Raw genomic sequence first — 21,197 nt, 5'->3', positions numbered from 1 at the left:
ATAAATGTATTAAACAGAATAATTTCATACACAGCATGTATGCTCCTTGGTCCGAGGACCATTCAGATCCTCTCCTAGCCCTGTACAGAAGAAGCGTCCTATATAGGGCTAATCCTCTCCAGCTGGCTCGTGAATAATGCCAGATACCTTTCTCGGGTACATGGCAGAATCCTGCCAGATGTACCTTTGACCTCAAACCAATATCACAGGGCGATTCGCTGTCAATTCAAACATGTACACCTTATTGGATGGTGAATAAAACAATATGACATGGGATGTATACGAACGTTGTATAGATCCTGCATGCAGGTGCAAGCTGACAAACTACACCTCACCTCGGACCAATCATATAACACTGATATGAAAAGCTTACGTCACAGCACGCTTATCCAAATCATTGTATCCAATGAAATCATTGGGTCTGTAAGGTCAGTGCCCTAGACCCTGTCTATAGACAAGGCTTTACAGAGCTTCATTAGAAAGACATGACTTAAAGAGAAGGTTTTAGTGCATTAACCTTGTCCCCCATTTTGGGTGCGTTCGTTTAGCTTCCCTGGGTCGACCCCGGTCTGCCCCGGTACGTTCGAATAGCTTTGACGGGGCTCACCTGTAGTCCTACTCACCTGGGTCAGCCGCCAGTGCCCTGCTTGTGGAGTGGGTCACTCGGGGGTGACCTGAGGTGCATGCCGTCACCACGAGAGGGCGAGTGTGATCGTTCGGTTAGCTGTTGTCAGGGGCTCACCCAGGTAAGCACCGCTTGGTAGACCCAGGGAAGCTAAACGAACACACCCTATGACGTGCATGTATACAAACGTTGTATAGATGATGCCCTGTCTACAGACAATACAAGGCTTTTACAGTGCTACACTATAAGACCTAAAATAAAAAGAAGGTTTGAGGGCATTAACCTTGTCCCCCATTATATATAACCCAATCAACTCCTGTACTATTTCACCTGGTACTCTCGATTATTCGGTCATCAACCTCGTCACCACCTATGATGACGAGCCCGATGGCTTTCGTTCCCGAGCGGTGTTAGGTATCTCACCTTTCCTAGAATGCTGTGATGTCCGATTGACGAATGTCACGTATAGCATATCATGTTATCCCCATTCACACAATAGTACTATAAATTTCACACACCCGGTCTGAAAACATAGTCTAATAACTCAGATCCTTATGCTATTTTGTAGGCTGTTTGGTAATTTTAGCCCAATCATAACTTTGTTTATGACCGTTATTTATAGCTTTATGTTTTTAGGCAATGTATGGTGAGATATCAACTTGGAAGAACTTGTGTTGGAAGAACTTAAACGTCTTGTAAGAACTTACAGGTACTTGTCTCAAGAACTTAAAACGTCTTGTAAGCGCCTGTATAAACTTGTCTTGAATGTCTTCTAAGGTCTTGCTAGAACTTGTATGTGTATAAGAACATGTCTTGTAAGTTCTTGAAAGTACTTCTCGTGTAAAGAACTTGCTAGAACTTTTCTTGTCTTTAAAGAACTTATCTTGAAGTTCTTGTCTTGTAAGAACCCACTTGCTTTCGGACTGCGGGGACAGAATATTGACCGAGCTATGGAACGCAAAAGGGGCATACGTTTAAATCAACACATCAGTCGGTCTTTTGCATCGATGACTCGGTCTTTTAAATTGATCGATCAGCCTTTTCATCGATCAATCAGTCGATCAATTGATTGATGTTTTGCATCAATCGATCGATGAAAAAAAGGACCAATGATCACCGTATCACTACTATAGAACGCTGTCGATACCATTCCGGAATAACCCGATCAAATCTGTCTCGCTTTATATGAGGGGATATTTGATCACGATGCTATGATCATGTTTTCTTTTGTAAAGCGAGGTGGTAATGCTTGACAGCCTTACCATACCGTAATGGTGGTTGTTATAGTCGAGTCGACTGGGTTTATTTATTGATTGGTCTCCAATTTTCGTCTAGCCTGCTCTAGTAATTTACAGGATATGTTTAATCAAGCTGTAAACAGGAACAAGATTGAAGATCACTGATTGTCGTTATATTAGTCTATGATTCATGGGTTTAGTTCAGTAAATTAATAAGCATATATCTTTTTAACAAGATGCCATACCCGTAACTCCTTATGTATATGGGATAGTGTTTGGTGCATAACTTTTGGTATGACTGACCCGGGTGAGCCCCGTCAAAGCTATTCGAACGTACCGGGGCAGACCGGGGTCGACCCAGGGAAGCTAAACGAACGCGCCCATTGTGGCGTTTTTGTTGTTCATTGTTTTCTTGCATCTTTTAATGACGCATTGCGGGCCTGTATTTTTCGTTTTTGACAGAGCAATGGCACCGAGGGATTTTCTCCTTGGTAAAAGGCACCCTTTGAAGAAGTTGTAAATTTCTACTGGAGCATTTCAAGGGCACCAAGGCAATGCCCAGGGGGCATGAAGGCAATCGCCTTCGTTGCTTCCGTGAAGTATCAGGCCTGAAATTTAGCTTTAAATAATCACAATTTTTGAATGCATATTTTGAGATACACCAAGTGAAGATACTGGTCTCTGACAATATTACCAAAAATACTTTTGAATTTGCCTAAAGGCAGTGGACACTATTGGTAATTACTCAAAATAATTACTAGCATAAAACCTTACTTGGTAACGAGTAATGGGGAGAGGTTGAGAGTATAAAACATTGTGAGAAACGGCTCCCTCTGAAGTGACGTAGTTTTCTATAGATAGAAGTAATTTTCAACGAGTTTCATTTCGAGGCCTCAGATTTAGAATTTGAGGTCTCGAAATCAACCATCTAAACGCACACAACTTCGTGTGACAAGGGTGTTTTTTTCATTCATTATTTTCTCGCAACTTCGACGACCGATTGAGCTCAAATTTTCACAGGTTTGTTATTTTATGTACATGTTAAGATACACCAGGTGAGAAGACTGGTATTTGACAATATTACTAAAGGTGTCCAGTGTCTTTAATAACAATTATCGATTCATGCTTTGGATAGGACATAAAATGGCTGGTCCTGTGTGTTGTGTAATGCCTGAAAAGAACCCAATACACATTGTAAAGAGAAGTGGGTTCACCCCGGTGTTCCTGGTTTGTATGGCCGCATATTGCGCCACATCACCTTGTATTACAAATGGTTTAAAACCATTACATGGTGCTACAGCAGTACCGGTATATCTGTTTATATGGTCATTTAGCCTATCTAAATGATAGGCTTTTAATTATTTGTTGTAGGTCCTTTTGGTTGGTAAGCAGTTTTCAACAGCAAACGTTGTTTTTTACATTTGAAGCATTTGACAATTACCAATAGTGTACACAGTGTCTTTAATTGTTTTTGAAACGAAGTATTACTTCGTTTAAACCGCAGCAGCAAAGTTTAATGTACATTACATCAACAAAACATGCATTTCCCGCTGTCAGGCGGATGCTCAAATCATCACAGACTCCTACAAAATTAATTGATTCCGTCTAAAAAAACAAGAGACGAAGACAAAAAAAATGCTGCAAGTATCCCCCAGCGATTATCGCATTTCCAATCCATGGCGGCAACAATCATAAGAGCATGAAGTATGGAGCAATTAATCACAAACTGGATATTACCATCTCAAATTTCAATTATGGTTTTTATCAAGTGTTTTATAGAAAGGTGTCGGGGCTGGAGAGTACTCTCCACGAATGACTTACAGCCCCGACACCTTGCTATAAAACACTTGATACAAATTGGTGTTATGCCCTAATGCAATTAGTGTTTCGTTGTCTTGGACGTGTATCCTATGTTCAGTGGTAATAATGCATGCATATTTTTCACTATACAAGAACAAGGGTCAGACTTTTTTACTGTCCAGTCGCAGTTTTGTAACATCAACCTCGTTCCCAGGGGTGGTCGATCTCGCCGCACCATTATTTCTGCGTATTGCCGTGCATGACGTAAGACTCGATTGGTCAAGGAAACTTATAAATATTGCTGTGGACGTGGTTACAAGCAGTCAATGTTTTTGCTGTTAGCTCAAACTCTAATCCTTGTGTGTTCACACTTAAGTTTAGAGAGTAGTATGAGATTATTGTCACAGCGACAGACATTTAACGATTTGTCCACATTGTGAACTGTAGAGGGCATAACCGAATTTACCCTTTGCGTATAACGATGTGAGGGCACCTTTAAGTTCAACTCGTAACATGCGGTTTTTGGAACTCAAGTATGGTTGAGCAAGCACGCGCGTATGGGACGATGGCTTGATTGTCCATACACTCAAGTCAAGAGGTTTCAAGGACTATCACAGACTGCTTGTTCGTCTTTAACCAGTTGTTTGAGACTGGAGTACAAGGGACGGGAGGCGAACAAGAGGCTACCGACGCCTGCCGGTCGACAACGGCGGTCTACGGCCTCTCGTACGCAAATTATCCACTGCTGATTTTTGCGTTCTCGGAAAACACATCCACTTTTCATTTTTGTTCTGCCTGGTTGTTATATTTTCAAGTTCCATTAATAAATTAAGGAGATTATATTGAACGATTAAACCAAACAGACTGGTGAGCGTTACACAACGGCCATTAATTTTGGAAGAACTCATTTTGTAACAGTTTTCACAATGGATATTGAAATTACTGACTGGTGCATTGGGGAAAGTAGGCATTATTTTCAAAAATTAAGAGTAATTGAGCAGTTATGTATAAAGTTGGTTTGTTGTTGAAGCGTGAATAGACACAGTTGTTGCTTTTGCAGTAATAGTTTTGCGCTTGCGTTGCTGCACTGTTCGTGTCGCTGTCGCTGTTGCTGTTGCGTTTTGCCGTTGCTGCTTTTGTTGTGGCTGATGATATTGTTTGTATTTAGTATGCATTTTTATTTGTTGTGATGGCCTCTGGTCCCCTATCTCTTACTATACAGTCCATTGTCAATGATAAGGTTGTCAAACCAGAATCTGCGTTTGAAAGAGTTGTTCTGTTGTTCGTCATGGCGCGTCTTGATTGTGGCCAATTGACGATGTGGTAATCTTTTTTTTCTTTTGCACAACCCCCCCCCCCCCACTCCCCACTACAATTCCAAGTCATGATGATTTTTAGGTCAGCCTCGATCATTACTCATTCAGTAATCGACTCTCAGATAGCATGGAATCATCCGGATGGCTTCATTTTGGTATTCACGGCACAAGATAACACTGTTTGCCATCTCCATGTAGACGTGTTTCCACCCACCCTGTTTCCGAATAACAATTTGTTCAGTCAGCATCTCCTTTATCACAGTGCAGCCGTCTTGAATATTTCCCATTGATGTATCCAAACCGACGGCTGGCTGGAAGAACAAAATAGTCTGTTCCTATTTGCAAGAATGATTATTAAGTAGGATTTGAAACTTTGCATGGTTGAGCTACGATATGGAAAGGTTTGCGGCAACACATAATGACTATCTCTAAATGAGTTTGTAGGTTCTGAAAAGAACCGTTGGTTTTAACTCGACGTTTCGATCAGTATGCTCTACTCAAGAAGACGATCAGAGCAAGGCGTCCACTCCTTTACTTCTGATAAAGCTGAACGCGCTTGAAAACCATATTTAATAAGAAATGGATTAGGGGCCTATATGCCCTGAATTATACTTGACTTTTCCTGAGTGTCATCTTACTAAGTAAGTGGATTTCGTTTGTCTCCCTGGGGGTCATTTGGATGGTTTTTATTGTGTAGGGAGGTATATGATTATGGTTGAAATTTAAAACCTTCTGAATATTATAAGTGATAAACACTCCTGGCAGGGTGCGAATGGAATAATTGGTAGGGACCGCTATGATTATGGCGAGCGTGATATATCTTGGCGTGATATCCCATCATGGGACTTTGCCGAGTAGTAAAGTAGAAAGTACAAGAGGATGTCATGCACAAGTCCAATGCTTACTGGTCTTCTAAAGACAGACATTGATCTTACAGGTCTAATGATTCGATAGGAAACGATGATTTCATTGGATATAACGTGCTGTGAAGTAGGCCTAAGCTTTCCATCAGCTGAACTTTCAGTCGTCTGCATGCGGTGTGCATATTGTGTACATGTGCATTAGTAGGCCTACGTGTACATGCATGCATATAATGTTGTTTTATAGTAGGGCATATACAATGTAGTCCTACGTTGGGATTTGACTGCGAATCTCCATGTGAAATTAATGCGAGGTCAAATATACATGTGTACATGTGACGTCAGATATTCAGGCTACATACTATTCTGTTATCGTCAAGGCTTGATAAGATTTCGGGGAGCGACCTTTATTGCCATGCAAATTGTATGCTGCGTCATTGCAGCGAGGCGTGGTTAGAAAGAAACAATATGGCCGCCAGACTCAGTGGCCCACTTTTTTGCCGGATACTGCTTTGGTTGAAGGAAACCTGATTATTTTTACGAGTTTGTGATTTTTACAAATATGAAAGAATATTAAAAATTAGTCGATAAAAAGATAGTAGATAATTTTTTGTAAATACAAAAAAAAACCGTAACCTTTTTTAAACTACATGAAGTAAAAAATGAATAGTTATAACATTAGCAAATAATTTACCAATGCATTGGGTGCTGCGTTCGATTAGCTTCCCGGCCGTTGGGTCGATCCCCGATCGGCCTTCGGTACTTTCGAATAGGTTGACGTCATTAAAGGCAGTGGACACTATCGGTAATTACTCAAAATAATGATTAGCATAAAACAATACTTGGTAACGAGTAATGGGGAGAGTACACAACTTCGTATGTGACAAGGGTGTTTCTTCTTACATTATTATCTCGCACATTCGACGACCGATTGAACTCAAAATTATCACAGTTTTTTTTAATGTATATGTTGAGATACACCAAGTGAGAAGACTGGTCTTTGACAATAAAATTACCAATAGTGTCCACTGTCTTTAAAGACAGTGGACACTATTGGTAATTGTCAAAGACTAGTCGTCACAGTGCGTGTATCTCAACATATGCATACAATAACAAACCTGTGAAAATTTGAGCTCAATCGGTTATCGAAGTTGCGAGATAATAATGAAAGAAAAAACACCCTCCGTCACACGAATTTTTGTGCTTTGTGATGCTTGATTTCGAGACCTCAAATTCTAAACTTGAGGTCTCGAAATCAACTTCGTGGAAAATTACTGATTTCTCGAAAACTACGTCACTTCAGAGGGAGCCGTTTCTCACAATGTTTTGAACTATCAACCTCTCATCATTACTCGTAATCAAGAAAGGTTTTATGATGATAATTATTTTGAGTAATTACCAATAGTGTCCACTGCCTTTAAAGGGGCTTCTTCCTCCATGATCGAACGCACACTCATTGAACATGGAGGTATTGAAACCATGGCCAGTATTATCGTCTGTTTTTCATAACAGTAACACAGTTCCAAAATGTGGGTGCCCTTTTGAACCATTTGACAATATTTTACCCATTTATTTTTTTCTTTCGTTTCAAGGTTTGACAATTGATGTGGACGAGTTTGTCCTTGCACCAGCAGGGGGACAGGCGACTATTTCATGTAACTACACAGGCGACAAAACCAGCAGCACAGACAAAAACGGGCTGCCTTCGCCACCACTGGACGTGCGGTGGGTGCGAAATGGTTCGTCGGAAATCCTTATAACAAAAACGGCGAACACGATCAAGGGGAAGTGGTTTGATGAGGGACGTGCAACAGTCGTCGGACAGGCGTCATTACGGATCTTCGCAGTCTCTTTTCGAGACGCTGGGAAGTATACATGTAAAGTAGGAGATGCGCAAGGGACCACAGAGCTTCGAGTTGACGGTAATTTTTTTTTGTTTTTCAACCGCCATAATGACAAATCCTTATTATGATGCGCTTTACATTAGTGCCATGGTCATTGGGCCAAAAACATCCCTTCACTTTTATACAACCTGTTATAGACCCAGTAACTGGGGCGATTTCTTTTCTCGACATTTTGACATTATGTCAAAATTTCGGGAAAAGGGAATACAGTGCCCCAGTCCTTGGTCTAACAACCCAACAGTGCCATAATTATGGGCAAACCGTAGCGCTCTAAAGGCTTTTTCATACACAATATTATCAACCTCTATCCTCGTACTTTACGCCTTCCCATTTATACTCGGACAAAATAGTTGTTTTCCCTGATGAAGTGAAAGGCATTTTCATAAAATGAAATCTTTCTGGTCGTCCCTCTTATCATGGAGGTATAAATAGATTTCTACCTCCTTTCTACCTCCATGCTCTTATCCACCCGGTAACATTTTGCAATCGCTTATGTCCTAGTTAGCGACTTTTGAGTCTTGAGACCGTTTGTTGTGGCCTGATTTTTGAACAATCACAGCAGCGCCCTCATCGAGGAGGGGAGCCATTCATTTAAGTTTGTAAAGTCTTGAGGGCGCTCTGCCACTCGTGGTGAAAAATGGCCGCGCCCATGGCGGGGTACGGTGGTGATTGTCAGAGTGACTTTGGTTAGTTGCGGCACACGGAGGTAGAATAATATGTCATGTGCCACTATGGTTACGACACGAGGCGGATAACTTTCCGTATGGCGCCACCACTTTTTCACTCATTTTTACAAAAAGGGATATATCAATCAGGTAAATTAGATACTATTATTTTATTTCGAATGAAAAAGTGGTGGCGCCATACGGAAACTTTTCCGCGCCGGTGTGGCGGTTTCAGTTTTCCGCCGTGTTCAGTTTTCCGGGCGACGTAGCCGGACATTTCACCACGTTGTTGGAACGGTTTAAGCTTTCCGGCGTGTTCAGTTTTCCGGGTGACGTATAGCCAGACAAAAATACAGCCGCGAGTACCCTGGCAAGTACTGTAGTTCTCTCAGTGACCCCAAATTGTTTATTATTACGATTCTTTTCTGTTTAGTCACATTCTCTTGCCCCATCTTTTCACGTATTCATGCGTACAGCTGTAAGCAGGTCACACTGCTTGTGCCACACCAAATTCTCTCATACGATCAACGCGTTCGCCGCTCGTTGTACTCGTGGACGCCGCCATGACTACAGCTACCAGAGAGTAACACGGATGACTCAATACAGCACTAAAAATTTACTACTTTTGCTTGCTGTGCGCAGGTATCGCATGACGTAATGTTACCGTATTTGGTCATTCGGAAAACTGAACACGGCGGAAAGTTGAAACCGCCACACCGGGCCAAGTTTCAAAGAGCTGCATCCCGTAACGGTCGATTTTGTGCTTAACGGGCGCACCTAGCAAATTTTTCATTTCATACCCTTGCTTAAGCAAGGTTTTTTGCTTACATAGGTAAGCAAACAAAAAGGGTCCTTAAAGCCTCTATTTTGCTTAAGCACCCTATTCACACAGCGCATAGTGCAACACTCATTGCAAACGATGTTATTGTGCCGACACAGCGGTGATTGTACGTGCGTTTGTATGGTAGGTGTGGCGAATAAACGAGTGTCTAAAATGCTTCAGAATCATGCTGTACAATGTATTATCTTCTTGTTTACTTTCAAGTTAGTGTGTAAACCTTTCGAGGGGCACTTTGAACCATTACAAATAATACATATCAGACACAGAAGGTGATGAATTTTTTTTATCGCCACTCGAGTGCACTCCGCATTTATTTCGCCCGCCATTTTGTCAGCACCTTCTTCTTTTTCGCTTAAGCAAACAATCTAAAATGTTGCGCGTGCAGTTTGTTTACGTGCTTAAGCTAGCAACCATTGGTGAAATAGGTTTACGCTTAAGCAATTGTTGTTGCTACGTTAAGCCAACATATTTGCTTACCGTTAAGCAGCCCTAGGCCATGCACACAGTGCAAAATACACTGCCTTCTTCTGTTTTGCTTAAGCAAACGATCTAAAATCTCCGCGCGCAGATTGTTTACGTGCTTGAGCTCGTGTTATTAGCATGGAATCCGAATGATTTTTAAGCAATTATTTTTGCTACGTTAAGCGAAAAAATTTGCTTACCGTTAAGCAGCTCTATGAAATTGGGCCCTGAGTTGAGCCTTGGCCTGTGGGGCTAAAGTTAAACTGGAGTGAACTGTAACAGAATGAAAACAGTTATGTGTGACTGTGACTGCTGTGGTGAGTGTGACTTTAATGAGAAAGTGACTGCAGAGATGCCAAGTCCAGAGGCCGGATATGCGTAAGATTTCTCAAAGCTCACCACAACCCCCCCCCCCCCCCCCCACCCTGGAAAAAAATGCAATTTTTTAGAACGCCTTTTCGAAATCGCCGCCAAACTTCTTTTTTTTTGCAGAAATTAAATTATGGACAAAAAAGTGTTCCAAAATGCATCAAAACCTCTTCAGAATAATTTTTTTTCCTGTCTGGCCCCAATGCGTGAGAAAATGGTTGCTGTGCGTGTGAACGTGAGACAGAGCCCAAATGCGTGAGTCTCACGCCTAATGCGTGAGACTTGGTATGTCTGTGTGATGTGTGAGTAGGTGTTCTGTCGTCTTTCAAGGATTTTTATTTTTAATAATTTGTTTGTGTTATTTATTTATTTATTAATCCATCCAAGCCATCCATCCAACTCGGAGTCCAAGCTCCTGCCCTCTTGTCAATGTTGGATGTCAGTCAGAAGCAGAGTGTGGTGTGTTCGAATCCCGGTCATGACACTTGTGCCCTTGATTTTGAGCAAGGCACTTAACCCCTTCCCTTACCCCTTAAGTATTATTTAACCATAATTGCTTCGTTAAACAAAAGTTGGGCAGGTAATGCATTCTGCTCTACCGCTACCAGCCATGGGATGGCTAGCCCCATAAATCATAGTTGCAATAACGTAACCCTCCTGCCGACGGCGGGAGGAGGGTTACGCAACTACATATATCGTAGACCAATTGCTACAACTAAAGGAACCCGGGGCGACTAATTAGGAGATCTTGTGTGCAGGCTTCAAAATTGAGCAAGCTGTCAAGATCGTTGAGAAAATTCACACTCAAAATTCACACCCGGTTGATTTGGGTCTATAGCTCAAATCAGTCAGGTGTAGCCCTCATCTTAAAGTGGTCGTCCGGCCTTGTGATGTTAATTGGTAGGCGATCTCTCGTAAGTAATTTTTTTTTTTTTTCAGTTGTGAGGAATGTATATACTCAATCTTGTATTGCTGTGTTGTAAATTTCTGCAGAAACCCCCCATATTTTAAACCTACCCCCGGAGCTTGTGGTCGCCGCCAACACAGCAATCGAACTGACCTGCACAGGAGCGGAAGAGCTGTCCTGGGAATGGCCCACTCACCCCCGGCAGAGCTTCGCAATCTCCAGCCTGCGCGATGCCTTCTCTTCCCAACGGAGGACCATTCTGAGAATCGAGGGGGTGTCGACGGAAGACACTGGAGAGTATCGATGTATTCACAGCCATCCAGCCTCAACAGACAAGTGGAACTCATCCCCGGTGTATGTCTTTGTGACCAGCGCTGGGGGTAAGTTTTAACACAATGTATAGATGATGTGACCTGTGTCATCACCATCGTCTTCCTATACTGTGCAGAAACCTCCTCTGGAGTATACTCGCACAAAAGAGCCACCAACCCTGGACTTCCTTTAGGCTGATTTGTACACAGCCTGATGGAAGAAAACGTACAATCTTATATTTTATTGAGATTGTACTGTCCAATTTTTATCAACTTTTGATATGATGAAAAGGGGGTACATCTCAAAACTTGTCCAGCTTTACTTTCATAACTCTTGGTTTAATCTAGAAATTATGACACAAAATGTTGACTTTCCCATATGACCAGTGCATTATCTTCATTGCCTGCCAGACTAGCCAAAGAATGTACAAGGTCACACTTATTGTAAACAAAGTTCACATGGTCTATAGGATGGGCTTATTGGGGGGGGGGGAGATAAAGTCTAGCAGGGCTCATTCTTTTTTTTTGGGGGGGGGGGAGGAAATCCACAGGACTTGTTGCTCAGAATCTTTACTGGAACGCAATTTTATTAACAAGACCAGAATCAAAATGAGAAGAGACTAGAATCAAAATGAGAAGAGACTAGAATCAAAATGAGAAGAGACTAGAATCAAAATGAGAAGAGACTAGAATCAAAATGAGAAGAGACTAGAATCAAAATGAGAAGAGACTAGAATCAAAATGAGAAGAGGCTAGAATCAAAATGAGAAGAGGCTAGAATCAAAATGAGAAGAGGCTAGAATCAAAATGAGAAGAGACTAGAATCAAAATGAGAAGAGACTAGAATCAAAATGAGAAGAGACTAGAATCAAAATGAGAAGAGACTAGAATCAAAATGAGGAGAGACTAGAATCAAAATGAGGAGAGACTAGAATCAAAATGAGAAGAGACTAGAATCAAAATGAGAACACGGTTATCAATATCATCTAAACTGTTTCATTTGAACAAAACACTAGGAGAAGGTTGATCTCTTCTGCTCAATTGGTGATACTCTGAAGAATTGAAAGATATTCGTGAGACTCAGACTCAACATTTGAACATAATATTTTTGAGACGATGTTGATTTGAGATATAAAAAAAACACAAGGCCACCGTGCTTGTCCAGTCTTGAGTTTGCTGGCCCAACACTGGACCACTGGCCTCGGGGCCAGTGGTCCAGTGTAATAATTCGAGCACTGTCTAGGGATGAGAAATTATCTTCATACTTTCATCTGAATTTAGACTTTCTTGTATCTGTTTGACAAAAAGTAGATAAATCCTTCTGTTTGGTAAATTTTCTCAGAAGCTCCTTACGACTTTAACTCTAGGGGTTACTGAAAAGGTTGAGAGCTATTATTTCAAACTAATCTCCAAAAATTTAGAACGTAGTTTCAGATTAATTTTTGAGGATCGTGTCAGCATGACAATTAAGCTTGGGCGATATGGATTTATTTTATTCACGATATATCGCCGACAATATATCGCGATATTCGATATAATCAAGATTAATTAAATTTGACATCATCAGTCTTCAAACTCCAAGTAAAAGTTGTAGAAGAGACAGTCATAGCATAAGAGAGGTGTTCTAATGACCTATTCTTCTGGTTTTACTCCAAACCCATGGGGTGCAAGATGTCTAAGCTTGCAAATACATCGCGATATTTAATCGATATCGCGATATATCGCGATTATCGCGATATATCGCGATATATCGATTAAAACCAAATCCATCCGATATCGAAATCAGTTCCAAATTAATATCGCGATATTCGATAATATCGTGATATCGCCCAAGCTTAATGACAATCTTAGATCGCACACACTGAACAGTTCAAACCAGTATATATGCTAACTTACATGTACTTCTTTTTTATCTTTCTGTTGCCAACAGAACCATTATTCTTAAGACAAGCCCAAACAAAACTTAAACATTTCCGGGGGGACGAACCTTTCATCATTCCCTGCCGTGTCAGCTCGCCCGATGCGACAGTGAGCCTCGTCACCATTGATGCTTTGACCTCGGCCCTGGTTGCGACCTATGACCCCAGGATTGGGTTCACTGTGGATGCAGAGCAAATGGACTTCAGCGGCAATATCTCGTGCAAGGCTGTGCTCGGTGACAGGACAGAGGTCCAAAGCTACGTGGCAAACTTTGTTGGTAAGTCAAGTCGCAATCAGGGAGCTCTGATAATGCCACACCTTCTTCTGGATGTTACCAAAGCCTACATCGGTATGGACTGTAAAGGGGGTAACCCTGTTTCAGCCCTAGTGGAAAAGTTTATAGCCCACACCTTGAAGCGTCCACCAGACCTTGTGTGTCTACCAACTTGCATATATATAGAACAACTGGTTCAAATCCCCTTCTAGTAAAATTTTCGTCGTCCGCCCCAAAATTGAACCCTCAACAAACAAACTGATTAATTTGGTATTTTTGTAAAAACGAAACTCTGTCTCGTAACTTGTAGTGAGGCCCCAGATTGCCATGGACGCCCAAGAAATTGTCATCGACACTGACAGTAGACTTGAGCTAGTCTGCACAGGTATCCAACCCATGTACTGGTTCACTCCGGACGGTGTGGCGAGCAGAATGCAAACAGTGGAGACACTGAGCCAGTCTCCTAATTCGGACCCCATGTACCGGAATGTTCTGAGTCTCGATGACACACTCTGGCTGGACACTGGGGAGTATGGTTGCAAGTTTACACGCTACGCCATTTATGATGACCCTCAGTTAATAGCAACTGTATATGTCTTTGTTCGATCTACGGGTAAGTTATACAAATAATAATCGGTTTATATAAAGCACAGGGCGTCTCAAAGCGCTTCCAACATTTGTACCCCTGGGGTGGATTTCACAAAGGTAGTCCTAACTTAGGACTAGTCCTAGGCAATGCTAAGAGATAGGACTGGTCCTAAGTTAGGACCAGTTACTTATCCTAACTTGGGACTGGTCCTATCTCTTAGTACCTTTGTGAAATCCACCCCAGGTCACATTCATTCCTTAAACCATCTCAGCTCCCTTTTATATACAGCCTGTGCTGCCAATTATGCGCTACCAAGCAAACCAATCAAGAACCATCTCTGTCCACACAGGTACCCATTTACCCCTTGGTGGAGAGAAGCAATTCAAGTTAAGTGTCTTGCTCAGTGTAGAACCCTAACTCTGCTGAACAGAAACACCAGAGGTTGCTTGAGTTCCATGCTCTTATATGCTGGGCCACGACACCCCCTGGGCCCAATTTCATAGTGTTGCTTCACGGTATTTTCATGCTAACTGTAACAGAAAAATTTGCTAACGTGCAAGCATATTTCACAGGTTCGCAGAAAAATTGGGCGGCCATTCTGCGCGTTTACCATGGATTTGCATTATGATGTCATTTATTTTTGTGCGATAAGCACCATCAGATAAGGATGCATTATGCGTGCTTATGAAACGCCATGAAATGGAAATCGCACGGTAAGAACAAAATCGGCCGCTAAGCAGCGCGATGAAATTGGGCTCTGATCGTGACACTTGTGTTCTTAAGCCAGCCATTTAACAATACCAATTCATGCTTTGGATAGGACGTAAAGCTGCTGGTCCTGTGTGTTGTGTAATGCATGTAAAAGAACCCAGTACACAGCGAAGTGGGTTCACCCCAGTGTTCCTGGTTTGTATGGCCACATATTGCGCCACATCACCTTGTAAACTATTACATGGTGCTACAACAGTACCGGTATATCTGTTTATATGGTCATTTAGCCTATCTAAATGATAGGCTTTTAATTATTTGTTGTAGGTCCTTTTGGTTGGTAAGCAGTTTGCAACAGCAAACTTTGTTTTTTTACATTTGAAGCTAAACATCTCCACAAATCTCTACCAGCAGACAGTAATAACGCTTGTTTTGTTGGTTTCTTTTGTCTATGTCTCCATTGATTAGATCCCAAACAGCTCATTCTTCCAGCCGCCAATGATGTAAGTCTCAAGAACGACAGTCGATCGTTCATAGTTCCCTGTCGAGTCAGTGATCCCAGTGTAACCGACTCCATAGAACTCAGCATTGTCTACACAATCTCGGTGGATCCTGTTCCCGATTTGACCTGGACGGAGGTGTACGACCCCAAGGTCGGCTTCAATGTCAGTGTCGACCTCAGCAACCAGACGAGGAAACTGTCGGCCTTGTGTAAGGTTTTCAGGCAGTTCACAAACTTTCGGCTGCTTCAGGCAGGTAGGTGACTAGTCATATTGTGTCTTTCAAGTCTGTGGTTTTGCTGTAGGAGTTTACCATATCAGCCAGCCAGGCGTTTGATTGATGATACCCAAGCCTACATCCGTATGGACTGTATAGGGGTTCCCCTATTTCAGCCCCAGGAGTAAAAAAATAGATTGTAGCCCACACCTTGAAGTAGCCTTCAGGCCTTGTGTGTCTGGCGACTTGCATAACAATTTTTTGTTTTAAACCTGCATGAGAAAAATGACAGGCACAGAAGCCTATAATTTTGAAGGGATGTGTACCTGATGAACATACCCTGGGCTCCGTGATCAGGAAAAATCACAACTAGACCACAGGTCCTGTTGCACAGTAATTATACTGGACCAGAAGTTGTTTGTAACTCCTTAGGAATATGCTGCTCCGCAATCAACTGGCTGCACCTGCACAGTTTGCTGTAAAATATCCGGCATCAACAATCTCTACCCTCACATGTACTGTACCAGTAGACAAAAGTCTACTCTGCGATAGTAGAGAAGTCCCATGAATTAAAAAAAAATCAATTATTCGCCGATGTGCAATATAAGAGCTTGTTATTATTATTTATTATTAATTCTGATGAAATCAATGATTTATTTTTGTCTTTATCTAGGGACACAGGGAGAGAACCTATTCGAGACAGATATGGTCCTATCACCGCGGCAACTGGTCCAAGGCACAGGACCACTCAACATAATGTGCAGTGTGGAAATCCCCCTTTTGGCATACAGGGGATGGAACTACAATGCTTTCCCATCTTTTAAATTCTTCTTCCCCAATCAACAGGTGGGTTTTAACAACAAATAAATGAAAATGGAACTTTATAAGAAGAGTAAGAACAATAACTAGACATTCAATGTTTGACGCTTGTTCTGATAATGCATTATTTAAATCTTTCAAATTCTTCTTCCCCAATCAACAGGTGGGTTTTAACAACAAATAAATGAAAATGGAACTTTATAAGAAGAGTAAGAACAATAACTAGACATTAAATGTTTGACTTTTGTTCTGATAATGCATTATTTTAAGATGCTTAAAGGCACTGGACACTATTGGTAATTACTCAAAACAATTGTTAGCATAAAACCTTACTTGGTAACGAGTAATGGAGAGCTGTTGATAGTATAATACATTGTGAGAAACAGCTCCCTCTGAAGTAAAGTAGTTTTTGAGAAAGAAGTAATTCTCACTTAAATATTTGAATTTGATTTTGAGAACTCGGAATTAGATTTTGAATTTAGAAATCAAGCATTTAAAAGCACACAACTTGTGCAACAAGGGCGTTTTTCTGCCATTATTCTCTTGCAACTTTGATCACCAATTGAGCTCAAATTTTCACAGGTTTGTTATTTTATGCATATGTTGAGATACACGAAGTGAGAAGACTGGTCTTTGACAATTACCAAGAGTGTCCAGTGTCTTTAATAGTGTTAAATATAAATGTATCATTTGCCACAGAACAGATAATGATGTTGGTTGTACCAGTGCTGTGGTATGAATGACCCACTAATCCTTGGAAAATATAAGGTGACAATAGATAATGTCTTGAGTTCAAGCGAGGGCGCTGCGCTAGGGCTATATGTAAATGACCTATTACAATTGATATAACAAATATTTCTTATTCTCCACCTGCTTTAGAATGAGGAGCCGGGAAACGTAGAGGTCAAACCTGGAGATCTCGTGGTCATTGGCGTCCTACTAAGATTTTTCAGCAACCTGACCCTGCACAAAGTCTCGCTGAAAAACAACGGGTTGTTCTACTGCAACATTTATAATGAGGAGACCAATGTGACCATAAGTGACAGCGTCAGTGTAATAGGTGAGTCTGGTAATGTACATTTGGTTTGCGGTAACACCATGTATGTTGTAATAGGGTGCGTTCAGACACGGTACTAAAGTTGGTTTAACTCGCGGTTCAACTCAATCGAGTTCAACTCAATGTGTCTGAACGGATCTTAAGTTAGTCCGAATTGAGTTCAACCCACAAAAGATAAACCGTCCAGGGAGGTTTTTTTTTCTTTAGACCGCTTCGGGTTTATCTTTTAACACTGTGTGTGGACAGAATAAAAAAGACCACATCCGGTTTAACTCACAACAGGTGACCCATTGACCTCCGTAATCATTACGTAAACACACAGTGACCAATGAACAGGACAATAAACAGGATGTTAGAGTAACGGGGTCGCGTTTTCTTTGACCTCTTAAAACCAAGATAAACCGATTCAGGTTTAACTCAGTTCTGTCTGAACGCAAAGGGGTTTTATTTTTACGATCACCCCCTGCTGCTCGTAAAAGTTAAACCGGTTCGGGTCTAACTTAGTACGCTGTCTGAACATACCCATAGTTACAAGGTTGGAGACTTGTTGTTATAAAGTTGAAACACAATGGTTTATTGAATAACTGTAGAACTGGTTGTGTGACATACACTGGGCTTACTAGCATATGAATAAACATGAGTGTAGACTTGTACAAGTCCTTTGTAAGTATTATTACAACATCTTCCCTCTTGAGAACTTTCTAGCAAGGGCTACAAACTTTTTTTAAAGGCTACAAACTTTTTTAAACAACTGATGTGGCAAGGTCAACTTAAACCACAAACTTATTTTTGGCTCATGCATATATAGAGTTAAATGATGATGCGTATATGATTATATGTTTAACACAAGATAACATATGTAGTAACACAGCATTAGGCTCAAATGTCAACAGAGTAAAAGTGTCTCAATCTACTTGCCAGGTAGAGTTTGTTTTTTAAAAAACTGGTAACTTGGCAAAAATTTGATGTTAACAAAAAGTATAGTAATAATCGGTTTTTATATCCCGCTTTTCACACCTAAAGGGCTTCTCAAATCGCTTCAACATATCATTACTCCATGTCACTGAGTTATTGTTTTAATCATACATTGGCCTTGTGATGAGGGCGGTTTCTCTCTCATGAAAGAACTTAAGTTGAGTCGTGTGAAAGCATGATTTTTTTTAAGACACTGCCACTGGACACTATTGGTAATTGTCAAAGACCAGTCTGCTCACTTGGTGTATCTCAACATATGCACAAAATAACAAACCTGTGAAAAAATTGAGCTCAATTGGTCGTCGATGTTGCAAGATAATAATGAAAGAAAAAACACCCTTGTCACACTAAGTTGTGTGCTTTCATATGCTTGATTTTGAGACATCAAATTCTAAGTTTGAGGTCTCAAAATCAAATTCGTGGAAAATTACTTCTTTCTCGAAAACTACTTCACTTCAGAGGGAGCCGTTTCTCACAATGTTTTATACTATCAACCTCTCCCCATTACTCGTTACTAAGTAAGGTTTTATGCTAACAAATATTTTGAGTAATTACCAATAGTGTCCACTGCCTGTAGATAATTTTGGATATACACAATAAAACTAACATCATTACAAAAAGGTTGCACCATTTTTGAAATATTGCAGAAAATCCACAGTGGTTATGTCCAGGCAGGAAGATTCATCCGTAGTTGGAATGAACAATCTAAGAAACGTGTCTGACAGTAACGTTTCTCTGATTCAATTCTTAGGGGATCAAAACCAACATCTCTTTTCATGACCACATTACCACGAAGTGAAATGATTCTCAAAATGCTTTATACTATTGAAAGCTGCTGGTCTTCTTACCAAGGAAGTATTTATTAGCATCAATGTTAAGACTGATTACCAATTATATACCTTCCAAGCGTTCTGGCCGGGCATTAAATAGCGTGTCGGGCCGACACGCAACAAATTCCGACACCCTTTTGATCCGCTGATACGCTATCGATACGCTATAAAAAAATAATCATAAGTGTTTTTTCTTTGTTTTTATATTTCGGAGAAGAACTTCTGGTTTGTTTTTCTGTTATTTATTAATTGTTTACAATCCAAAACATTTTCACGACGCACATTCACAGCGCTTACCATCTCGCTGTGCTGTACCTTCCCTTTAAATGGTTTTAAAGGCAGTGGACACTATTGGTTATTGTTCGTGGAAAATTACTTCTTTCTCAAAAACTTTGGCACTTCAGAGTGAGCCGTTTCTCACAATGTTTTATACCATCAACCTCGCCCCATTACTCGTCACCAAGAAAGGTTTTGTGCTAATAATTATTTTGAGTAATTACCAAAAGTGTCCACTGCCTTTAAGTCTAAACTCGGTCAACAAATGTGTACCTTCGGTTTTACAGGGAGCGGCTATACGACTCTTTCCCACTACCCTGCCGACCAAGACACCTTCGAAGTGCTGGAAGGGGAAACTGAAGTCTGCGTTGCGTTCTTGGTGGAAGCATTTCCGAGTGCATCGATCCTGTGGAGCAAAGATGGTGTCAACATGACAAACGAGACCTACCCTCTGTTTTCAGTAATGAGAGAACCGCTCAGAGAGCACGTGGAGATCGTTTCTGCATGCCTCCAGAATTTATCGGTGGCTGACGGAGGGTCCTACACCATCACGGCCACCAACGGGTACGAAAGGAAGAACCTTAGCGCTCAAGTTGTTATTCTGGGTAAGTTGAAATGAATATGGTTGAAAGATGTTTTTAAAGTAGAATATAGTGATTCATACAAATATCCTTCAAAATTGTGTGGTTTTCCTTTACAAGTGATTTTCGTGCTGGGCATGATGAATAAAGATTTGAATTGAGTTGAATTGAATTGAATTTAATTTATTTGAATTGTGAACTTACACTGCTCGCCATTTTGTGACACAAAATTTTCACCTACCCACAAACTTACATGTACATGTGTATTTTGCGCAAACAACTTGTTTTTAGTGTGCTTTTTTTGAACAGCAAAATGGTTCTAGTATAACTTTATAATCAACAAGATTTGAGACTAAAATTCAGACTGAAATTGCTCATCCTTGCCAATCCTGTATAATACCTTAAAATCAAATTTTATATTGATCAGCTTTACTATTTTGCTTATTTTTTTCCCCCTGATCAGAGAGTATGCTACGTCGTCAAAAAGTGAACTTTTTATATTTTGTTTTACAGAACCTCCAGAGGTGAACTTAACGGTCAGCCCAGCGCCAACTTTCCATGATCCGCCGCTTTTCTACACCCATCAGGACAACCACGTAACTTGCCACGTCTGGGGCAATCCCTTGCCTGATGTTGCCTGGTACTGGCAGGCCTGCCCGGACGAGTTCTGCACCGAGGTTGGCGACTCGTTACTGGACGAAAACGGCTGGGTGCCGATCGCAAGGCTGGGATGGGAGAGTAGTGTGACGGAGAATTTGATGACTCCCGCTCGTAAGATTGAATCGGTTTTGACGGTCCGGGATTTGGGGCAGGCAGGGATTCTCAGATGCCTGGCGATGTCTCCGTCCAGTAAGATCCAGGAGTTGGGGTTTGAAGTCCTTGTGTACAGGCCTACAGGTAAGAGTTAGCTGGTGCAAACTGCTCACCAACCAAACAAACAAACCTATGGTGTAAATGAAAAAAGAAAAGTTATTGGCGAATGTTTTGATCCTAGCAGAGTCTTTCTCGAAAGCTAAATGTAAACACAACACACATAAACAGGTATTTAGTATAACATAAGCAGTGAAGTGGAAATACATAAACAGAGAGTGAGATGGGCAGATAGCTTTTTCTGTAGGCTATTTTAATTATTAAAAAAAACTACTAACCAGCC

The 21,197-nt window shown here is 41.1% G+C and overlaps 1 protein-coding gene across 1 annotated transcript in view; it reads left to right on the top strand.

Moving 5' to 3' along the window:
* The window catches only part of LOC117300231 (vascular endothelial growth factor receptor 1-like), a 60,705-nt gene that overhangs the window by 24,260 nt on the left and 15,248 nt on the right, over nt 1-21,197 (top strand). Inside the window, exons 2-11 of the mRNA XM_033783957.1 lie at nt 7,432-7,721; nt 9,366-9,372; nt 11,074-11,367; nt 13,229-13,495; nt 13,803-14,105; nt 15,258-15,545; nt 16,180-16,352; nt 17,205-17,385; nt 19,751-20,068; nt 20,558-20,941. Of these exons, the coding sequence (XP_033639848.1) occupies nt 7,432-7,721; nt 9,366-9,372; nt 11,074-11,367; nt 13,229-13,495; nt 13,803-14,105; nt 15,258-15,545; nt 16,180-16,352; nt 17,205-17,385; nt 19,751-20,068; nt 20,558-20,941 (2,505 nt within the window). The remainder of the gene's footprint in view (nt 1-7,431; nt 7,722-9,365; nt 9,373-11,073; nt 11,368-13,228; nt 13,496-13,802; nt 14,106-15,257; nt 15,546-16,179; nt 16,353-17,204; nt 17,386-19,750; nt 20,069-20,557; nt 20,942-21,197) is intronic.

The sequence above is a fragment of the Asterias rubens genome, chromosome 15, assembly GCF_902459465.1.
Source record: "Asterias rubens chromosome 15, eAstRub1.3, whole genome shotgun sequence".
Classification (NCBI taxonomy): Eukaryota; Metazoa; Echinodermata; class Asteroidea; order Forcipulatida; family Asteriidae; genus Asterias; species Asterias rubens.
Note: the sequence above shows the minus strand (reverse complement) of the source record. Positions and strands in the feature narration are given on the sequence as shown.